Source organism: Acipenser ruthenus, chromosome 4 (genome assembly GCF_902713425.1).
Source record: "Acipenser ruthenus chromosome 4, fAciRut3.2 maternal haplotype, whole genome shotgun sequence".
Taxonomy (NCBI): Eukaryota; Metazoa; Chordata; class Actinopteri; order Acipenseriformes; family Acipenseridae; genus Acipenser; species Acipenser ruthenus.
The window spans coordinates 43,573,337-43,589,081 of record NC_081192.1 but is presented as its reverse complement, the minus strand read 5'-3'; the positions used below and the strand labels follow the sequence as shown (position 1 = coordinate 43,589,081).

The following is a 15,745-nucleotide window of genomic DNA, read 5'->3' as shown; positions in this document are numbered from 1 at the left end:
TCATTTTTAGTTAGCAATTATAGTTTTATCTTGAGCTTAATGTTTTTGCTACTGTAAACATTTTAAATGGAACACAATTATACCGAGGTGGGTAGTAACATTTACAGTGCAGACTATTTTGTATTATTTATAATGACTTTTCCCAATAGATTCCTAAATACTACCTTTTAATTCTTTGCATCCAAGTTTTAAGAATGAAGCCTACTGTTTGGTTTTCTGTCTCAGCAATTTGTCAGTCCCAGACTGTTGTGTAAAATTATATATTAAATAAACAGGGGAAAAAAGAAATGTGTTAACCACATTATTCTGCCTTTTATTGCAACTGTGGTACCATTCAGTGAGCGAAAATTGTAAAGTGTACTTTAGCTGAAACCTCCTGACAGATGGGGTACAGTTTCAAAAAAAGGTTGAAAACCCCTGTTTAGTGCGAGAGGTCCCGGGTTCGTGCCCGCGCTCTGCCTGTGTGTGGATTGCCTCGTCCTGTGTGGTGCGCCTGCATTAAGTGAGATCGCTACAATAGTTTAAATATGTGTAAACATATGAAGAAAGTTCTGTAACTGTTGAAACACAAGTTGAAATCCTGGAATAAAAAAAAAAAAGTTAGAAATGTGGAGAATCTTTTTTATCCCTGTGTTGGTATTCTGAAGGCCTCTAAGGAAGTTGTCAGTGATCAATCACGTGACAGCTAGCTGACAAACCTACCTTATATTGTGGATCAAAGCAGATGATCTCCCTGAAGGAAATGTGACTATGGACAGATAGACTGGGTTTGATCTTCCTGAGAGATGAGGACACACTCCAATACAAGTCTAGGTGGTTTGTGTGTGTAGAGGACTATCTCTAAATGGGAAACAGCCCAGCAACTGCCAATTATGTTAATTTAAAAACTATGTGATCTTGCATGTTCTTATTAAACGTTACATACAATCGGGTTTCTTTTAACCCTACCACTATGTTCACAGTTAGCAAAGCTAGATAATGCGTAAGTTATTTTTAAAAACTGTAAAATACATAGGCAATACCAAGGTGTGTAGTGTCTTGATTAAACGGGTGTACTCACTTGATATAAATACAAGGCTGGACTCAAGTAAAAGTGGGTGGAAAAACATTTTGCAAAAAATATTGGTTTAGTGTAGGATTTTGTGTTTTAAGTTTTGAGTGATAGATAACAAACATTAACCTGCAACCGTATAAACATACTTTTGAAGAAATACTTAGTCAAAACTGCTGAACCTTGTTTGACTGAGGAGATATTTTAATCATGTATTGCTGAAGGATATTGCTGGTTTCTCTGAAAAGGACAACTAGTTCTTTGTTTCAGAAAATGGCACAGCAGTGAGTCACTGAATGTATCAGTATATAGCCAGCTTTATAAAACCCCCAAATGTTTATAAAAGATTGAACACGAATATAAAATAATTCATTAATGATGTCATTAGAAATAATAATTACATTTTTGGAGAGTAAGCGGAAAAGTTGCCTAAATCTGAGGAAATCCTATAAAAACAAACAAACAAACAAAAAACGTGTGGACGGTGTTGGTAGACATTCCTGAACACCCCCGCCCCCACCCCCCAGGGGGTTTTGGTTTTTCGTGATCTGAAACAGACTTTTTATTCACCAGTAGGAGACAGTGTGTGGTTCACTTCCCTAAATCCTGCTTAGTTACCAAAAACATCTTCTGAAAGAGAAGCACCGTGTGCGCTTCTGTTCTTTCTGTTCTTTCTGTGACTACAACTGTTTGAATATGGCCACTGTTCTGGCTCGTCTGTTCCTTTTTACCTGGCTAATCCTGCCTTTCTGTGGGACCGAAAAAGCGAGACACAGAGAGAGAGCTCTTCGCCAGAGGGATGCTGAGTATATTGAAAGAGTAAGTCGAAATATTGACGTGTGCCGTTATATGAAGTTTGGATTTTTTCTGTACTTTCTATTGATGTCAGTATTTTTATTTGTTATACTACATAATTATAAGACAAAGACAATGCATTTCAATTGTAACATTTTATTAATCTAATTTATTATTAGTTACATTTAGTGTGCATGTTTTTATTTTTTTATTTTTTTTATTATTATTAATACAGATTCTTCCTTAAAGTCTATTCACGTTTTTTCTAAATGATAAGTCGAGTCCATGTATTTTGAATTGGAAGTTTGCATTTATATTGTACAGGCTTTTCTTCAACTGGATGTCTATAAAGCCTTCACTTCCATTACCTTCTTATTACTTATTTCAAGTATATTTAAGCAATTCACAAACTAGTTCATTCATGTGGGGAAAAAAAATATATCGATTTAATAATGCCAGTTTGTTGTTACAGCCGATCCATATGCTTGCCAATTTCTTTTAAGGACTGTTCTGCTTAAGAGAAGCTTTCTGTAAACGTGTCTCTTTATTCTCTTTGTAGGCTCTTGACTGTATGTAACTTGTGTTGCACAGCGTACACCGTTTTTTGTATGCAATGAAAAACTAAGGATTTTACGTAATTATGGATGTATTTTTGTGTATGCACGCAGTTTTTTCATCATGTTAGCAGCGCAGCTGTATCTAATACACATACAGTATATACTGACAGTATACAGTTATTCTGCTGAGACATTTTTAATGTGTATTCATTGTAACAGTCAAAATTATTTTTGCAAGTGGTGTTTTACATGTGTTCAACTTTTATTCTTCCTTTTAATTACATTTGAGGCAGATTGTAAATAGTCCTGGGTGTGCTTCTACCCTTCCAGTACAATCGTTTGGTACAAACAACAACTGATATATCTACTCACAGTACCACTTTATATCTGTCCACTTCATTTACCACTAAAATCAATTTTACAACATGTCAGACATGCAGCTGTAGGAAATTCTGAGGAGCAGGAAGACAAACACAAGCTTTGACAAATTCATCTGCCAGCTGCCATATTTATAATATTGTAAGGTTATCATGTGCAAAAATAAATGACTAGGAAGTCAGATTTACCACATGTGCAGGGTATATGAGAACTAAATTATAATATTTCAAGGGAATTTAAAATTGCTTCCAGTCAGCTGATTTGGACAACTTAGTAACGTTCAGTAAAGTGTACAGTACTGTATGTTGCAGAAAAGTTATGGAAATACCACTGCAATTCAATTGAAATCCCTATGTGTTACTCTGCAAAGCAGAACCATTGTGCTACCACTAACAGGAATGAACAGCAAAGGCAAAACAGTGTATTTGGTCCTGATAGAGTAACACACTGTGATATGGTTCTGTGATGGACTACCATTATGCATTGGTTCATACCATTGTTAAACTGCTGGTATATTCAAACATGAAAACGCACTGTAGACTATCCTTGTACTACCTAATACCTATAATGACAAAACCATTTAATTAATATCCCCTTCGGTCTTTAAAACTGTTTTATGTGAAATCTATGGGGTACAACAAGTTGTCCTACCAAGAAAAATACATATATGCTTTTTAAAGTATTGCAGAGGAAACTTTCCAAGGGTGAACTGTAAATGCAGTGACTAAAGGGTACATTGTAGCCACTTCATTTTGTGTGGGTGAGTTGTGATTTACACTGTTTATGTCGTCTTTTAGTGCACTGGAAGAGATATGGGCAGCCAGAATTGCACCAGAAACAGAACTGAAGCCTCACAGCCCTTTCATGTAAACGTGGTAACATTTTCATTTGAACCCTCCCCAAATTACTCCCAAACACTCCTGCACATGTAGGTTTTCTATGTGTAGGTCTGTTTGAAGGACCCCCCCCCCCCCCCCTCCCTTGCTACAGTGCAGTCCCTACTACTCATCTATCTTCATTTTTTTTCTAAATTCTTGTGCTGAATGCTGTGCTTGAATTTCATCTAAGATGTTTCAGGCTATGGCCTCCCTCCTTTGTTCCAGTGGCGAAACATCATGAAAAAAATCAAAAGAATTTGGAAAAAGACATGTAATGTCAATAATATGCATGCAAAGAAACTTGGTTCATATCCAGCCAGGGGAGTAATTTGAGTTCTGGCATTCAGAACCACCTGTTCACTGCTGCATGTGATATCCTGCTGAGTGCATCGTGGTAGCTGCCTCTGTCTACTGCAGTACCTGCATCTTCAGCTGTCATTTACTTGCACTGCAACCTGCTTTAAAATGCCTCATGTAATATTGGTTGGTTGATCAGAAGAACTTATTTTTTTCTATGTACATGCCCAAATACCTTGGAGTTTTCGAAATTAATTCGAATTGTATGAGATGTGGATCTTGGGTAACACTCGTGATTTATATTTATATATAATACTGTATTATACCATCAAGGCAATCTGATGGAACAGATTGCCTTTTTTCATAGGGTTTATAACCCGAAGAGTTTTTGAAAAAGTTATTTTTTTGTCCGAAAATACATAGCCATGTTTTTTGCCTCTTTGCAATATGAATGGATATTATTTACAAGCGAGGGTTTGACACATGATGCAGCCTCAAGAACAGTTCCCCTAGTTATCAAACTATTGTAAACCGTTATAAAAAACAGTTTTTACGGAAGTCACAAAGAGCAGGCTTTTTGACTTTTCAAAACTGCGATGTTGTATTTACTTTAACCACAGCTCCAACATTTGCTATTTTTAAGAGTGTTTATGGAAGGAGTGAGATGCAAATAAGGTGACAATTTAGTTGTAATGTGTGGAGTTTTTAACGGTGTGGCTGGTTTGAAATTAATAGACCTATTGTACTGTATAACCTAATGGGGGTACAGCAGCCTGTCAGCAGCCACTGGAAACTGTGTGTGGATCGGAGAGGAGTGGATGTGATTCAGGAGACCAAAGAAAATATTTTGTGGGTTTGCACTATGGCAGAACTATTGAAAATAACTAGTACTATTGCAAATGGTAGCATTGAGAGTCGGTTTTTAACAAGTCCTATGCAGAGATGATCATGTCCACAAGGTAGTGTAAAAGGTAATGCCCGATAATCAGGGTTTTATTGCCTTCATTGGTATTGTATGATCTATAAATTGACAGATTCCTTTACCATTCAAGTGTTTTACTGTCCTTCCATACTTGCTAACGGTTCTGCAGTCAGCTACCACCTGATTGGTGGATGAAAGTTCTGAATTTTCTAATGTAACAATGAAAATGTCTCCTTGGTTAAACAGCTTTCATTCACAGCAGAGTATTTAGTATTGTAAGCAGTTAAAAGTGTGATGACCAACATTTAAAACAATGCAGAACCACCTCAATATGAAATTTGATGTTATCATCTCTATGTTATGTTGAGGGTGATTTCTCTACTCCTACTCAGGTCCCATGAGACAATTCCTTTTGTGTTATTGGCACTGGTCTTGTCTGGTGCACTGCCAGTTGAACCCATTATGTTTGGCCTAACCTAATTGCCAACTTATGATCAGAAAATGTATTTCTCAAATTGAAAAAAAAAAAAAAAAAAGTTGGACACGTATGTTATGCAATACATTTCCTATTTAAAACCTACGTTTTTTTATTGGTCCTTGTTCTGTAGGCCTGGATGGTTAGTAATGTACAAGTTCTGTGGATGTGCAAAGTTACACAGCAAATTAGAACATTCTGTTTCCCCTTTGCTTTTAACACGCAGTTATTGGGTTTTATCATAGCTAACCGTGGTACTACCAATGAATTTAATCTAGGCGCGCAAAGAAAAACACCCATTCAGATTGTAAGAACAGCAAGGAACGGACTGCTTTAACCTTTTCTTCCTCTTTTTTTTTTTTAAGGAATCTAATGTTCTATTTTGCAGACACCAGCTGTGTAAACAATCCTGGGTCTGTGTATTAATTATCCTGCTGTGGGCACGGCCCCACATTTGTGGCCTGCTTCAAGTTCCATTCTTTCAAAACAAAAGCAACCATAACAAGCAAATGTTTTTCTTTCTCAGTTTTTGACACTTTTTGTGTATACTCTGTATGCAACTCAAGCACCCATCTACTCTTGACCCAGGTTAATTTACCCCAAAGTGCACCTTTTTTTTTGTTTAAAGGAAAATAAAACTATTATCAAATAAAACAAAACTCACTTGTAACAAGTGACTCAAAAGTACCCTTCATTTTGTATTATGCCATGTTTTTAACAAGGTGACCAGGTTTTTTTTTCTTAAAATACAGTACGTTACCATACTTCTCTGTGATTTACCGTGCTTTCACAATACCTGCTTTATTACACTATGCAATGGTTTTACTATAGCCTACCACAATAAATGTTTATAAGGAAGTTTGCACCATAAACAGCTTTTCTGTTCTTTTCATAAAACAAGTTGACACAGGCAAGTCACGGTGGAAATGTGCTATTTTGATACTATGATGAGCATCTCATTCTGACTTCAGAAACAAAAGAAAGTGTTTTCCGAGATCTCCCAGGTTTGAAAGTGTGTACTGTAGAAGGTGTTTATTGGTGTGAGAGAGCATTACACGCACGGTCTCACGGCGGATTATAAACAGTTCTCTTTCATTTCCAGTATAATGGCTGCATGCAGGGCCCAGCTGGCACTACTGGTAGAGACGGGAACCCTGGAGTGAATGGCATCCCTGGCACACCGGGCTTCCCTGGTCGTGATGGTCTGAAAGGGGAGAAGGGGGAGTGCGTAAGGGAGAGCTTTGAGGAGCCATGGAAACCAAACTTCAAGCAGTGTGCATGGAAATCCCTTAACTATGGCATTGACCTTGGCAAAATCGCAGTAAGTATGTGGACAAAAGTCCACTGCCTATCTAACTCCCAGTTGCTTAGTGGAGCAATATTTGTATTTTAGTTTACATTTTTCAGTAATCCCACCCTGGGACCCTGCTGTACAGCAGGATTTGTGTTAAAAATATGCAAAAACTTCCAGCCTCCCCTTTAAGTAGTTTATTGAGGTTCACCATGGTAGACGCATACAAAATAAGGGTAGAGCTTAGTTAACATTGTTAAAGCATAGAACAGTGTGTTAAGTACAGTAAAAGGGGCTGTGAGGCTGTGTGGTCCAGTGGTTAAAGAAAAGGGCTTGTAATCAGGAGGTCTACAGTTCAAATCCCACCTCAGCCACTGACTCATTGTGTGACCCTGAGCAAGTCACTTAACCTCCCCGTCTTTCGGGTGAGACGTTGTTGTAAGTGACTCTGCAGCTGATGCATAGTTCACACACCCTAGTCTCTGTAAGTCGCCTTGGATAAAGGTGTCTGCTAAATAAGTAAAAGAAGATGGGAAATGCATCACATTAATATGGGAAAAGAAAGATAAACAGAAAAATGACTAGTGAGCTTTTATAAGCATGCACATTTAATTGCCATCGCCCCATTAAGAGAAAGCTTGCTCAACGTGGTTCTGGTTTTGTGTTGTGGTACAATTTGTTTCATCACAAACAAACCCCTTTTCTACACGTTTGAGCTTTAAAACTTGTTTTTGTTCTGCTGTCACACACCCTACCAGTCTGTCAGTTTATATGGGCAGCAGTGTGGTGTAGTGGTTAGGGCTCTGGACTCTTGCCCGGAGGGTTGTGGGTTCAATCCCTGGTATGGGACACTGTTGCTGTACCCTTGAGCAAGGTACTTTACCTAAAATTGCTCCAGTAAAAAAAAAACCCAACTGTATAAATGGGTAATTGTATGTAAAAATAATGTGATATCTTGTAACAATTGTAAGTCGCCCTGGATAAGGGCGTCTGCTAAGAAATAAATAATAATAATAATAATAATAATATGGCTGGTAGAACTGTCTAATTTATTTGAAAATGTAAAACAGATTTTAAAAGATGTAATTGACTGTACTGGGCTAGGCTGTTATCACCAACTACCAGTTAAGTAGTACCAACAGTTGCAGGCTGATTGTTAAAGCTGTGTAATTAATGCTTTTTGGAGCCATCCTGTAGTCTACATAGTACCTGTCAAGTGGTTAAAAAAATAAATACAAATTTCACAGACTAGATTAGCACTATTCTTGGACTACCTTACTTGAGGTAACATTAGGTAAATTAATTTTAATCACAGTCTTTGAAACTTTAAGTAAAATGTTTAAACATGTTTTAACTTGAACATATTGGGAAATTTGAAACCAATTAAAAAAGCCATCTTGAGAATCCTTCCATTAGAGTGCTGTTACATTTTGATGATACACTATGCTGCAACATTCATGTGGATGAACAACTACATGTGAACAACATCTGTGTGTACATGGAAAACTTTGAATACATATTAATTAAATAACATTATACACATCCTACTGTATAAACACTACAGCTGTCATTTTATACATAACTAACTGTAGCATAACTAGAGTTAACTAACTCTTAACATTCCCACTAAATAGATCTACCCTTTCTGTAGGATGATCCACTTGCCGATTTCCTTTTTTTTTTGTGTGTCACTTTTAGAATAGTTTAGTTACAGAAATGTAAAATTTGACAGTGCAATTCTTAAATCTCCTCTATTCTCTAGGAATGTACTTTCACAAAGATGCGCACAGACAGTGCTCTGAGGGTAGTCTTCAGTGGCTCTCTGAGACTCAAATGTAAAAATGCCTGCTGCCAGCGCTGGTACTTCACATTTAATGGGGCAGAGTGCACAGGACCCCTGCCGATTGAAGCCATTATCTACCTGGAGCAAGGCAGCCCCGAGTTTAACTCCACTATAAACATACACAGGACCTCTTCAGGTAAGGGTTTCCAGATCCACAAAAAACATTTAGCATTTTAAGAAGACTATACATTCATTTGTTCAGAGCCCTTCTTGTGTATTAGAAATGCATCTGTAACTATACATTTAGACAGGCAGAAAGGCATTTTTCTGTGACATTATCCAGTATTGTGATCTACTGGTTGGTCTTTTCTCGTTTCTATTCTAAGGCTTTCTATAATACAGCTTTGTGTTCAGCAGTAATGTGGAAAGTCTTCCATGTGTCAAAGTCTCATAGGGTATTGTGGGTACATACAAATGCAACAGAAGCCTCAACACAAACACATTTTCAAGTGAAATATTTACTATGGAAGTTTTTTCCCCTTTAACTGAACTACCATAGGGTGTATTTTGCAGGAATGAACTTGACAATTGACACATTTTTATTTTTTCCATGTACAGTTGTAGTTAAAAGTTCCATGTACAGTTTAAATAATTTCTAGAAATTTCCCGAAAACAAATAATTTTAGGAAAAATCTTTTGTAGCAAAAGTTTTGCTTTTGTGGATGAGAATTTTTTTTTTTGCAAAACTCCAAAAATGCCAATTCAAAAGTATTCATACCCTTTGATGCTATGATAGTATTGTCTACAATGTGCTAAGAAATTTCAATATGATAATGCAGAACCTAATGCTAGAAAATGCTGGATTGTAGGTGAACATACTTAGAGAGTATAAAAGGGTTAGGCATAGGATGATTGCTGTCATTTACCAATAAGTCAATATGGGAAAAGGTAAAGAGCTATCTGAAGACCTTAGGCAGAAAATTATTTGTCATAAAGCTGGAGAAGGATACAAGCATTTGAGTATCCCAATTTCAACTATTGTTTATATTATCAAGAAGTACAAGACTGTCACAACACTCCCTCAGTCTGGAAGAAAGAAGGTTCTTTCACCAAGAACAAATAGAAGAATTGTGAGGAAGGTTAATACAATCTGAGATTGACTGCCAAAGATATTCAAAGTGAATTGCCTGCAAGTGGACTTGGGGTTTCCATTTCAACCATAGGCCGAGTATTGCATGGTGAAGGTCTCAATGATCACAGGCCAAGGAAAAAGCCACTCTTAGGAAAACGTCACAAGGACAATTGCTTAAAGTTTGCAAAACGGCATTTGAATGATGGATATGAGTTCTGGTCAAAGGTTTTGTGGAGTAATGAAACAAAAAAATCGAGCTATTTGGGCACACTGATAGTCTTTACGTTTGGAGAAAGTCTGGTGAGGCGTACAAAGAAAGTAACACCATACCTACTGTCAAGCATGGGGTGGTAATATCCTTCTATGGGGCTCTTTTTCCTCTAATGGCACAGGAAATCTAGTTCCAATATGTGGTAAAATGGCCACAGCATACCAAAAGATATTGGCCAATCATCTGAAACCCTCCACTACAAAACTTGGTTTAAAGCACAACTGGACGTTCCAACACGACAACGATCCAAAGCACACATCAGAATCTACTTCAGAATGGATAAAGAAGAATAAAATCAAGGTTCTGGAATGGCCTAGTCAAAGTCCCAATCTAAATCCGATTGATAATCTTTGGTATGAGTTGAAGAAGGCTGTGCACAAGAGTCCTCAGAATTTGACTGAACTGGAACAATTTTGCGTTGAAGAAATCATGCTAAAAGCTCATTGACAAATATCCTAATCGTTTAAAAGAGGTTATTATTGCTAAAAGTGTCTCAACTAGCTATTTTTTCCTCATCCACAAAAGCAAAACTTTTGCTACAAAAGATTTTTCCTATAATTATTTGTTTGAGAAATGTCTAGAAATTATAAATTTCCATTGGGGTATGTAAACTGTATATCTAATCTTGAGTTAGCCCACTTGTGCAATTTTGCAAGGTCATTTTTCTTTCTTCCATTTTTTAATATGAGCACTATCTTTAAACAATTTCAGTCTCCAGTATGTTGTTAAACATTATGATATATGATACAAATTAAAAGATGATATTGTTTAAAGATCACGCTCACAATAGAACAAAGTAAATATTTCAACAGTACAGTACCTAAGGGATGATAATAATGTAGTTATTTAATAGTACATACCCCAATACTGGATATGGTATGCGCAGTTTAATTTGCAGTTTGCAATTACTTTGTGCGACTTTTGAATAACCCTCACTGTGTATATACAACCATTAGGTAATCTGTAATCCAGATGTTTACATTTAGTACTGCCGTAGATGTTTTAGAATTCCTTAGTTTATGTTTTTTTAATGGATGTGTTTATGTGCTATAGTGATCAAAAAACAAGTAAACCAACTATTTGTCAAATTTGGCCATCCGAGTTTGTGAGACCATGAAAGACCCCCAACTCTTCTCGGTCAATCTTTCTTGTTGACAACAACTAAGCAGCTCTCATTCAACCCATTTCATTACTGTTTTCATGATTTTAATTTCTTATTACACTTACCGATTCTCTTTAGGACACCCATAATAAAGTATAGTGAGGGTATCAATTAGCATACACTTACCCAACTGGTTTTATATTTTAAAATGTATTCGTTTGTTAACCTTGATAGGACTGTAGAAATATAATAACTAATTTACATCCCCAACTTAACCCGTGTCTAGATATTACTGCTTAAATGTTTTTACAGTAATCTGTATTGTACTGCGGTTAGGAAATGTCTAGTCATAGTGAGACTGTAACTCATTCCAGACAGCTCTGGATCTACAGTGCCAGAGAACAGAAATGAAGTAATGGAGAATAGTGTGCCCCAGATAGGAATAAACTCCTATTTTAAAGCTGTTGGAAAAACTCCAGGCTTAGAAAACATGACATAAGAGAAAAAGCATGTAGGTCAAATAATTTAAGCACATGGGAAACCTGGAATGTCTCAAACTGCTCTGTAACAGGAGTTACATCCATGCATATTTGATCGATTCAAAATCCCCACTAGGGTTAAGAAGATTTGTGTATTGCAATAATTATATTTCCGCGTGGTTGATCTCACGTTAGGCCAGCCACAGTCACCCTTATTTTATATGTAAAGAAACCCTCATAGTTCAATTCTTCAGCTTCACCTAATCACCCCGGGTTATTTGTTTGTAAATAGGACTCAAATTCAGGTGATCCCTTTCCATTTTTGCTGCATTTACAACAGCAGATCACTAGATGGCAGCGTGCAGTTCAAATTAGATGTGAATTTAAGAATACCTTCTGTTTGCAGTGGAAGGGCTGTGTGAAGGGATCCATGCCGGCCTGGTGGACGTTGCTGTGTGGGTTGGTATTTGTCCCGACTATCCTCGCGGAGATGCTTCCACTGGCTGGAATTCTGTGTCTAGAGTCATCATTGAAGAGCTCCCCAAGTGAACTACCTGCTTTCACCAGCTTCCAGACAGTTTTCTTAATGAGGACATCTCTTTTTATTCATGTTCTAATGCTGCCCATGCAATATGAATCTTGTCTGGTAAAGGGATTACTGAATTTAGCCTTGGTCAATATTTTATACTTTGTATGCCTATTAATTAAATGAAACATTTACTTTACTGAAAAAATGCAACTGGTTCCATTGTATATACATACACACAAACACACATATATACAGTGCCTTGCAAAAGTATTCAGACCCCTGACCAATTCTCTCATATTACTGAATTACAAATGGTACATTGAAATTTCGTTTTGTTTGATATTTTATTTTAAAACACTGAAACTCACAATCAATTATTGGAAGGTGACATTAGTTTTATGTTGGGAAATATTTTTAGAAAAATAAACAACATTGCTCAGGTTAATTTTTATCAGAAGGAGATGAGCATACAGTCATCAAAATAATTGTAATTGTACTTTACACGAAATTTGAGTCACAGCAATAATTAAAAATATAAAAATAAACACGATTCAAAGCATCTGCTGGAAGACATAATAGCGCCTATTTTAAATTAAGTGCATAGCTAATTTTCTGAGGAATAGAACTAGCTACAAACATGTTCCAAGTAGTTTCTAGATTTATACTGTTAAAATAGTTTTACCATTGATTAAGCACATGCCTCAAAAAAACAGGTCAGTCAGTTTTACATGACCTTGTAAAATATCAATTGGATTTTATGTTTCACATTACTATTTTTTCTCTCTCTATCTCTCTCTCTTGCTTTCACGTTAAGGTGAGAGAAAGCAATAAATTCAAAAACAAATGGCTTGTAGGGAGATATGCAAATAAAGCATTACAAGAGCCAATCAAATTGCGTGAAAGTTGCCTAACAGCTTCTACATTCACAGCGTTTTAAAAGTGAAAATACAGTAGCTGCATACATGTTTCGCCCTTTTTGGGGCTCATCAGTACAGTATATATATATACACATACACAAACATATACATATATAAAAGGTCATATTCTTAACACTTCAGTGACATCTTGAGGAAATTAATTTCCAGTTTGAAATAAACCAAAGCTCTTCAAAACACAGCCTCTTCAAGCAAACAAATCACTTGATACAAAATGTCACTTGGTAAGTGTATTTAGCAGTGTAATGGGAGTAGCGTGTCCACTGGGGAGTCAAAAGCATGTATTGAGTCAGGAACAGGTACTACATAACCTTCTGGGGACCCCTACATAAACAGGGCTATATGGTTGTTCCATTTTAGTTCTGACGTTAAGGGGATAAAACATGGCAAAATTGCACAGAAATTTAAAAACCTCACACTTACATACATACAGCTATGGCCAGAAGTTTTGCATAACCTAGAATTTCAGGATTGAGACATTATGATTATGATCATGAACACAATTTAGATATTTTATTTAACACCATGTAATCAAAGAAACTACTAAATGATAATCCAAAGTCCACCGGAAGCCACAACAGTAGTACTTTAAAGTACTTCATGTTAGATTTCAAAATGTCACATTTTTCTGTTTTTGTCAGTTTTTCATTAAGTATATGTAAAACTACAACGCGGTATGTAATTCAAGGTGTTAACTTAACATTATTCAACAGGTTTTATTCGACCATGAAGCAAAATTAGTTAATTCTATAGGGTGATGCAAAACTTTTGGCACTAGCTGTACACACACACACACAGATATGCCATTCAGACTCCAAGGACTGAGTTGTGCATCAGTTATATTCTGAAAGAAATCCATGCAGATGCACAACACTATTAGTTTAGGAAGCAGAGGTCAAGACTGTTGCCATGATATTGTGAACTCTACTTCTGAGGTACCATACATGATTACAATCTTGGTGCTTCTTTACCTGTGCCCAGGTTTGGGTCACAGCAGGACAACACTGCCAATGTCTCTTAAGTGAATTCCTCTTAGCATCTCCCTGGGTTAGTTGTGTAGCAAAAAACGTGACACATTTTCATACACTAGAAACATAATACAGCAGGCAGGAGTCACTCTGATAACATTAGGTACCATTCCTTTGTAAAATCCATGAACACCTTCATTCCTAAAAAATAAATACATTTTGGTTACAGATCGACATTTCAGATCTATGCTACAATATGTTAGTTAACACAATTTAGTTGTTCCCCACTTTCCTCATTACCTTTCAAATTACACCTCACAATTTCGAACAGGTCACACGCTCTCCACATTAAAACAATAAACTATTAAAAAAGAAGAGACTATGAAATGCATCTTTTTTTTACTGCACTCACCAATTTAGTCTCTGGTGGCAGGCTCCTGTATGTGTTGAATTCCCTTTTCAGCTCCTCGTAAGCCATAAACTGAAGCGCACCATGTGATGTACCCAACAAACCTGGTAGGAAGCCCTATTAAGAAATGAACTGTTAACTTAATCTGTGCACTCTCTGACCAATAATGCAATGCTTGGATTAAGAACAGCCACACTGAGCACTTTAACAGATACTGTAAATCTTGAATTAAGAGGGTACACTTCCATGGTGGACATATACTCCACTATGCAGATCAGCAGTACTTCCAATGGTGAAATAGGTTACCAACAATACAACATCAAAACGTGCTAATGAACAAAACTTGAAATCATAAATAAATACATTTTTATGTTCCTTGTAAATAACCTGTGTCAATTACTAATTACCCAGACTACAGGCAAGAGTATTTTCACAGGAACAAGAAGTAGCATGGAAACAAAGAACTAAACAAAACAGCAGGCCATTACCCGATACAATCCTGGTACACCCTCATGGCGGTATATCTTTATAAGAGCATCCAACACAACATGCCCCTACTGCTGTTTCGAGGGGTCGATTCCACGTCATACCGCAGAACTAGTCCAGTCTTTGTTACCCATATTGGGTTTGTTAAGAAGAGTGTTCAGACCCCTGAACATATTGAAACATATTAGGTTAAATGCCGAGTTAAAAAAAAAACTCACAAAATAGTAAAATATATTCAATCTTTTCTCAAATGACTTTGTTTAATGCTGACATTAGGAGCATCGTGCAGCACTGCGTAAACTGTATTCTCCTACTGTTGGCATTCAAGAAATGTATCCATTAAATTAGCGAAGTGCTTTCCCAGTGCTTTCTTCCACAGAAATATGTAAGAATCTAAAACACGCTATATTAAAAAAAAAACAGAGCAACTCATAAATAGCTGCCATCTTTCAATATGCCTTGCAGGATACTGTAAACATCCGCTTCACACATCATAAACGAGCCGAGTGCACTTGCAAACTGCATTGTGAACATAAACGGACTCGATCCTGAAAAAAACCGAAATACATCTGACCAAATACAATGTGAAAAATGTGCAAAAATGCAGAAAATCAGACGGGGCAAATACTTTTTCACGGCACTGTGTTTGTGTGTGTGTATATTTTAGCTCTTTGAGCTAATAAATATATATATATATATATATATATATATATATATATATATATATATATATATATATATATATACATATATATATATATATATATATATATATATATACATATATATATATATATATATATATATATATATATATATATATATATATATATATATATATATATGCGCGGTACGATGATACATTCTGCAATGTATAGCAAATTGAATCTATTCAGTCTTGAACAAAGAAAACTATGGGGACTTTTTTGACCTGAAAAAAGAAACAAGGACCAGGGGTCACAAATGGAGATTAGATAAAGGGGCATTCAGAACAGAAAATAGGAGAC

General features: G+C 36.3%; 1 protein-coding gene and 1 long non-coding RNA gene across 3 annotated transcripts; one reads left to right on the top strand and one right to left on the bottom strand.

Moving 5' to 3' along the window:
* Positions 1 to 1,620: 1,620 nt before the first annotated feature.
* Positions 1,621 to 12,145, top strand: LOC117399215 (collagen triple helix repeat-containing protein 1-like). 2 transcript variants are annotated; one of them, XM_033998263.3, is made up of 5 exons: positions 1,621 to 1,870; positions 3,579 to 3,647; positions 6,456 to 6,674; positions 8,407 to 8,623; positions 11,818 to 12,145. In XM_033998263.3, exons 1-5 carry the CDS (start codon positions 1,748 to 1,750, stop codon positions 11,958 to 11,960), a joined length of 771 nt encoding a protein of 256 aa, XP_033854154.3. In that variant the 5' UTR covers positions 1,621 to 1,747; the 3' UTR covers positions 11,961 to 12,145. The 2 variants fall into 2 exon arrangements, with proteins under 2 accessions (XP_033854154.3, XP_033854155.3); XM_033998264.3 differs by lacking the exon at positions 3,579 to 3,647 and having other exon boundaries at positions 1,623 to 1,870.
* A 184-nt stretch (positions 12,146 to 12,329) lies between these two features.
* Positions 12,330 to 15,222, bottom strand: LOC131736883 (uncharacterized). Its single transcript, XR_009328465.1, has 3 exons — positions 14,741 to 15,222; positions 14,256 to 14,369; positions 12,330 to 14,044 (listed from the first exon to the last, which is right to left on the bottom strand). It is a non-coding gene; the product is annotated as an uncharacterized LOC131736883 (long non-coding RNA).
* Positions 15,223 to 15,745: the final 523 nt, after the last annotated feature.

Coding starts and splice junctions, on each gene's coding strand:
- LOC117399215 (XM_033998263.3), top strand. CDS start 1,748: ATGGCCACTGTTCTGGCTCGTCTGTTCCTTTTTACCTGGCTAATCCTG. Junction 1,871..3,578: donor ATGCTGAGTATATTGAAAGA/GTAAGTCGAAAT, acceptor GTCGTCTTTTAG/TGCACTGGAAGAGATATGGG. Junction 8,624..11,817: donor CATACACAGGACCTCTTCAG/GTAAGGGTTTCC, acceptor TTCTGTTTGCAG/TGGAAGGGCTGTGTGAAGGG.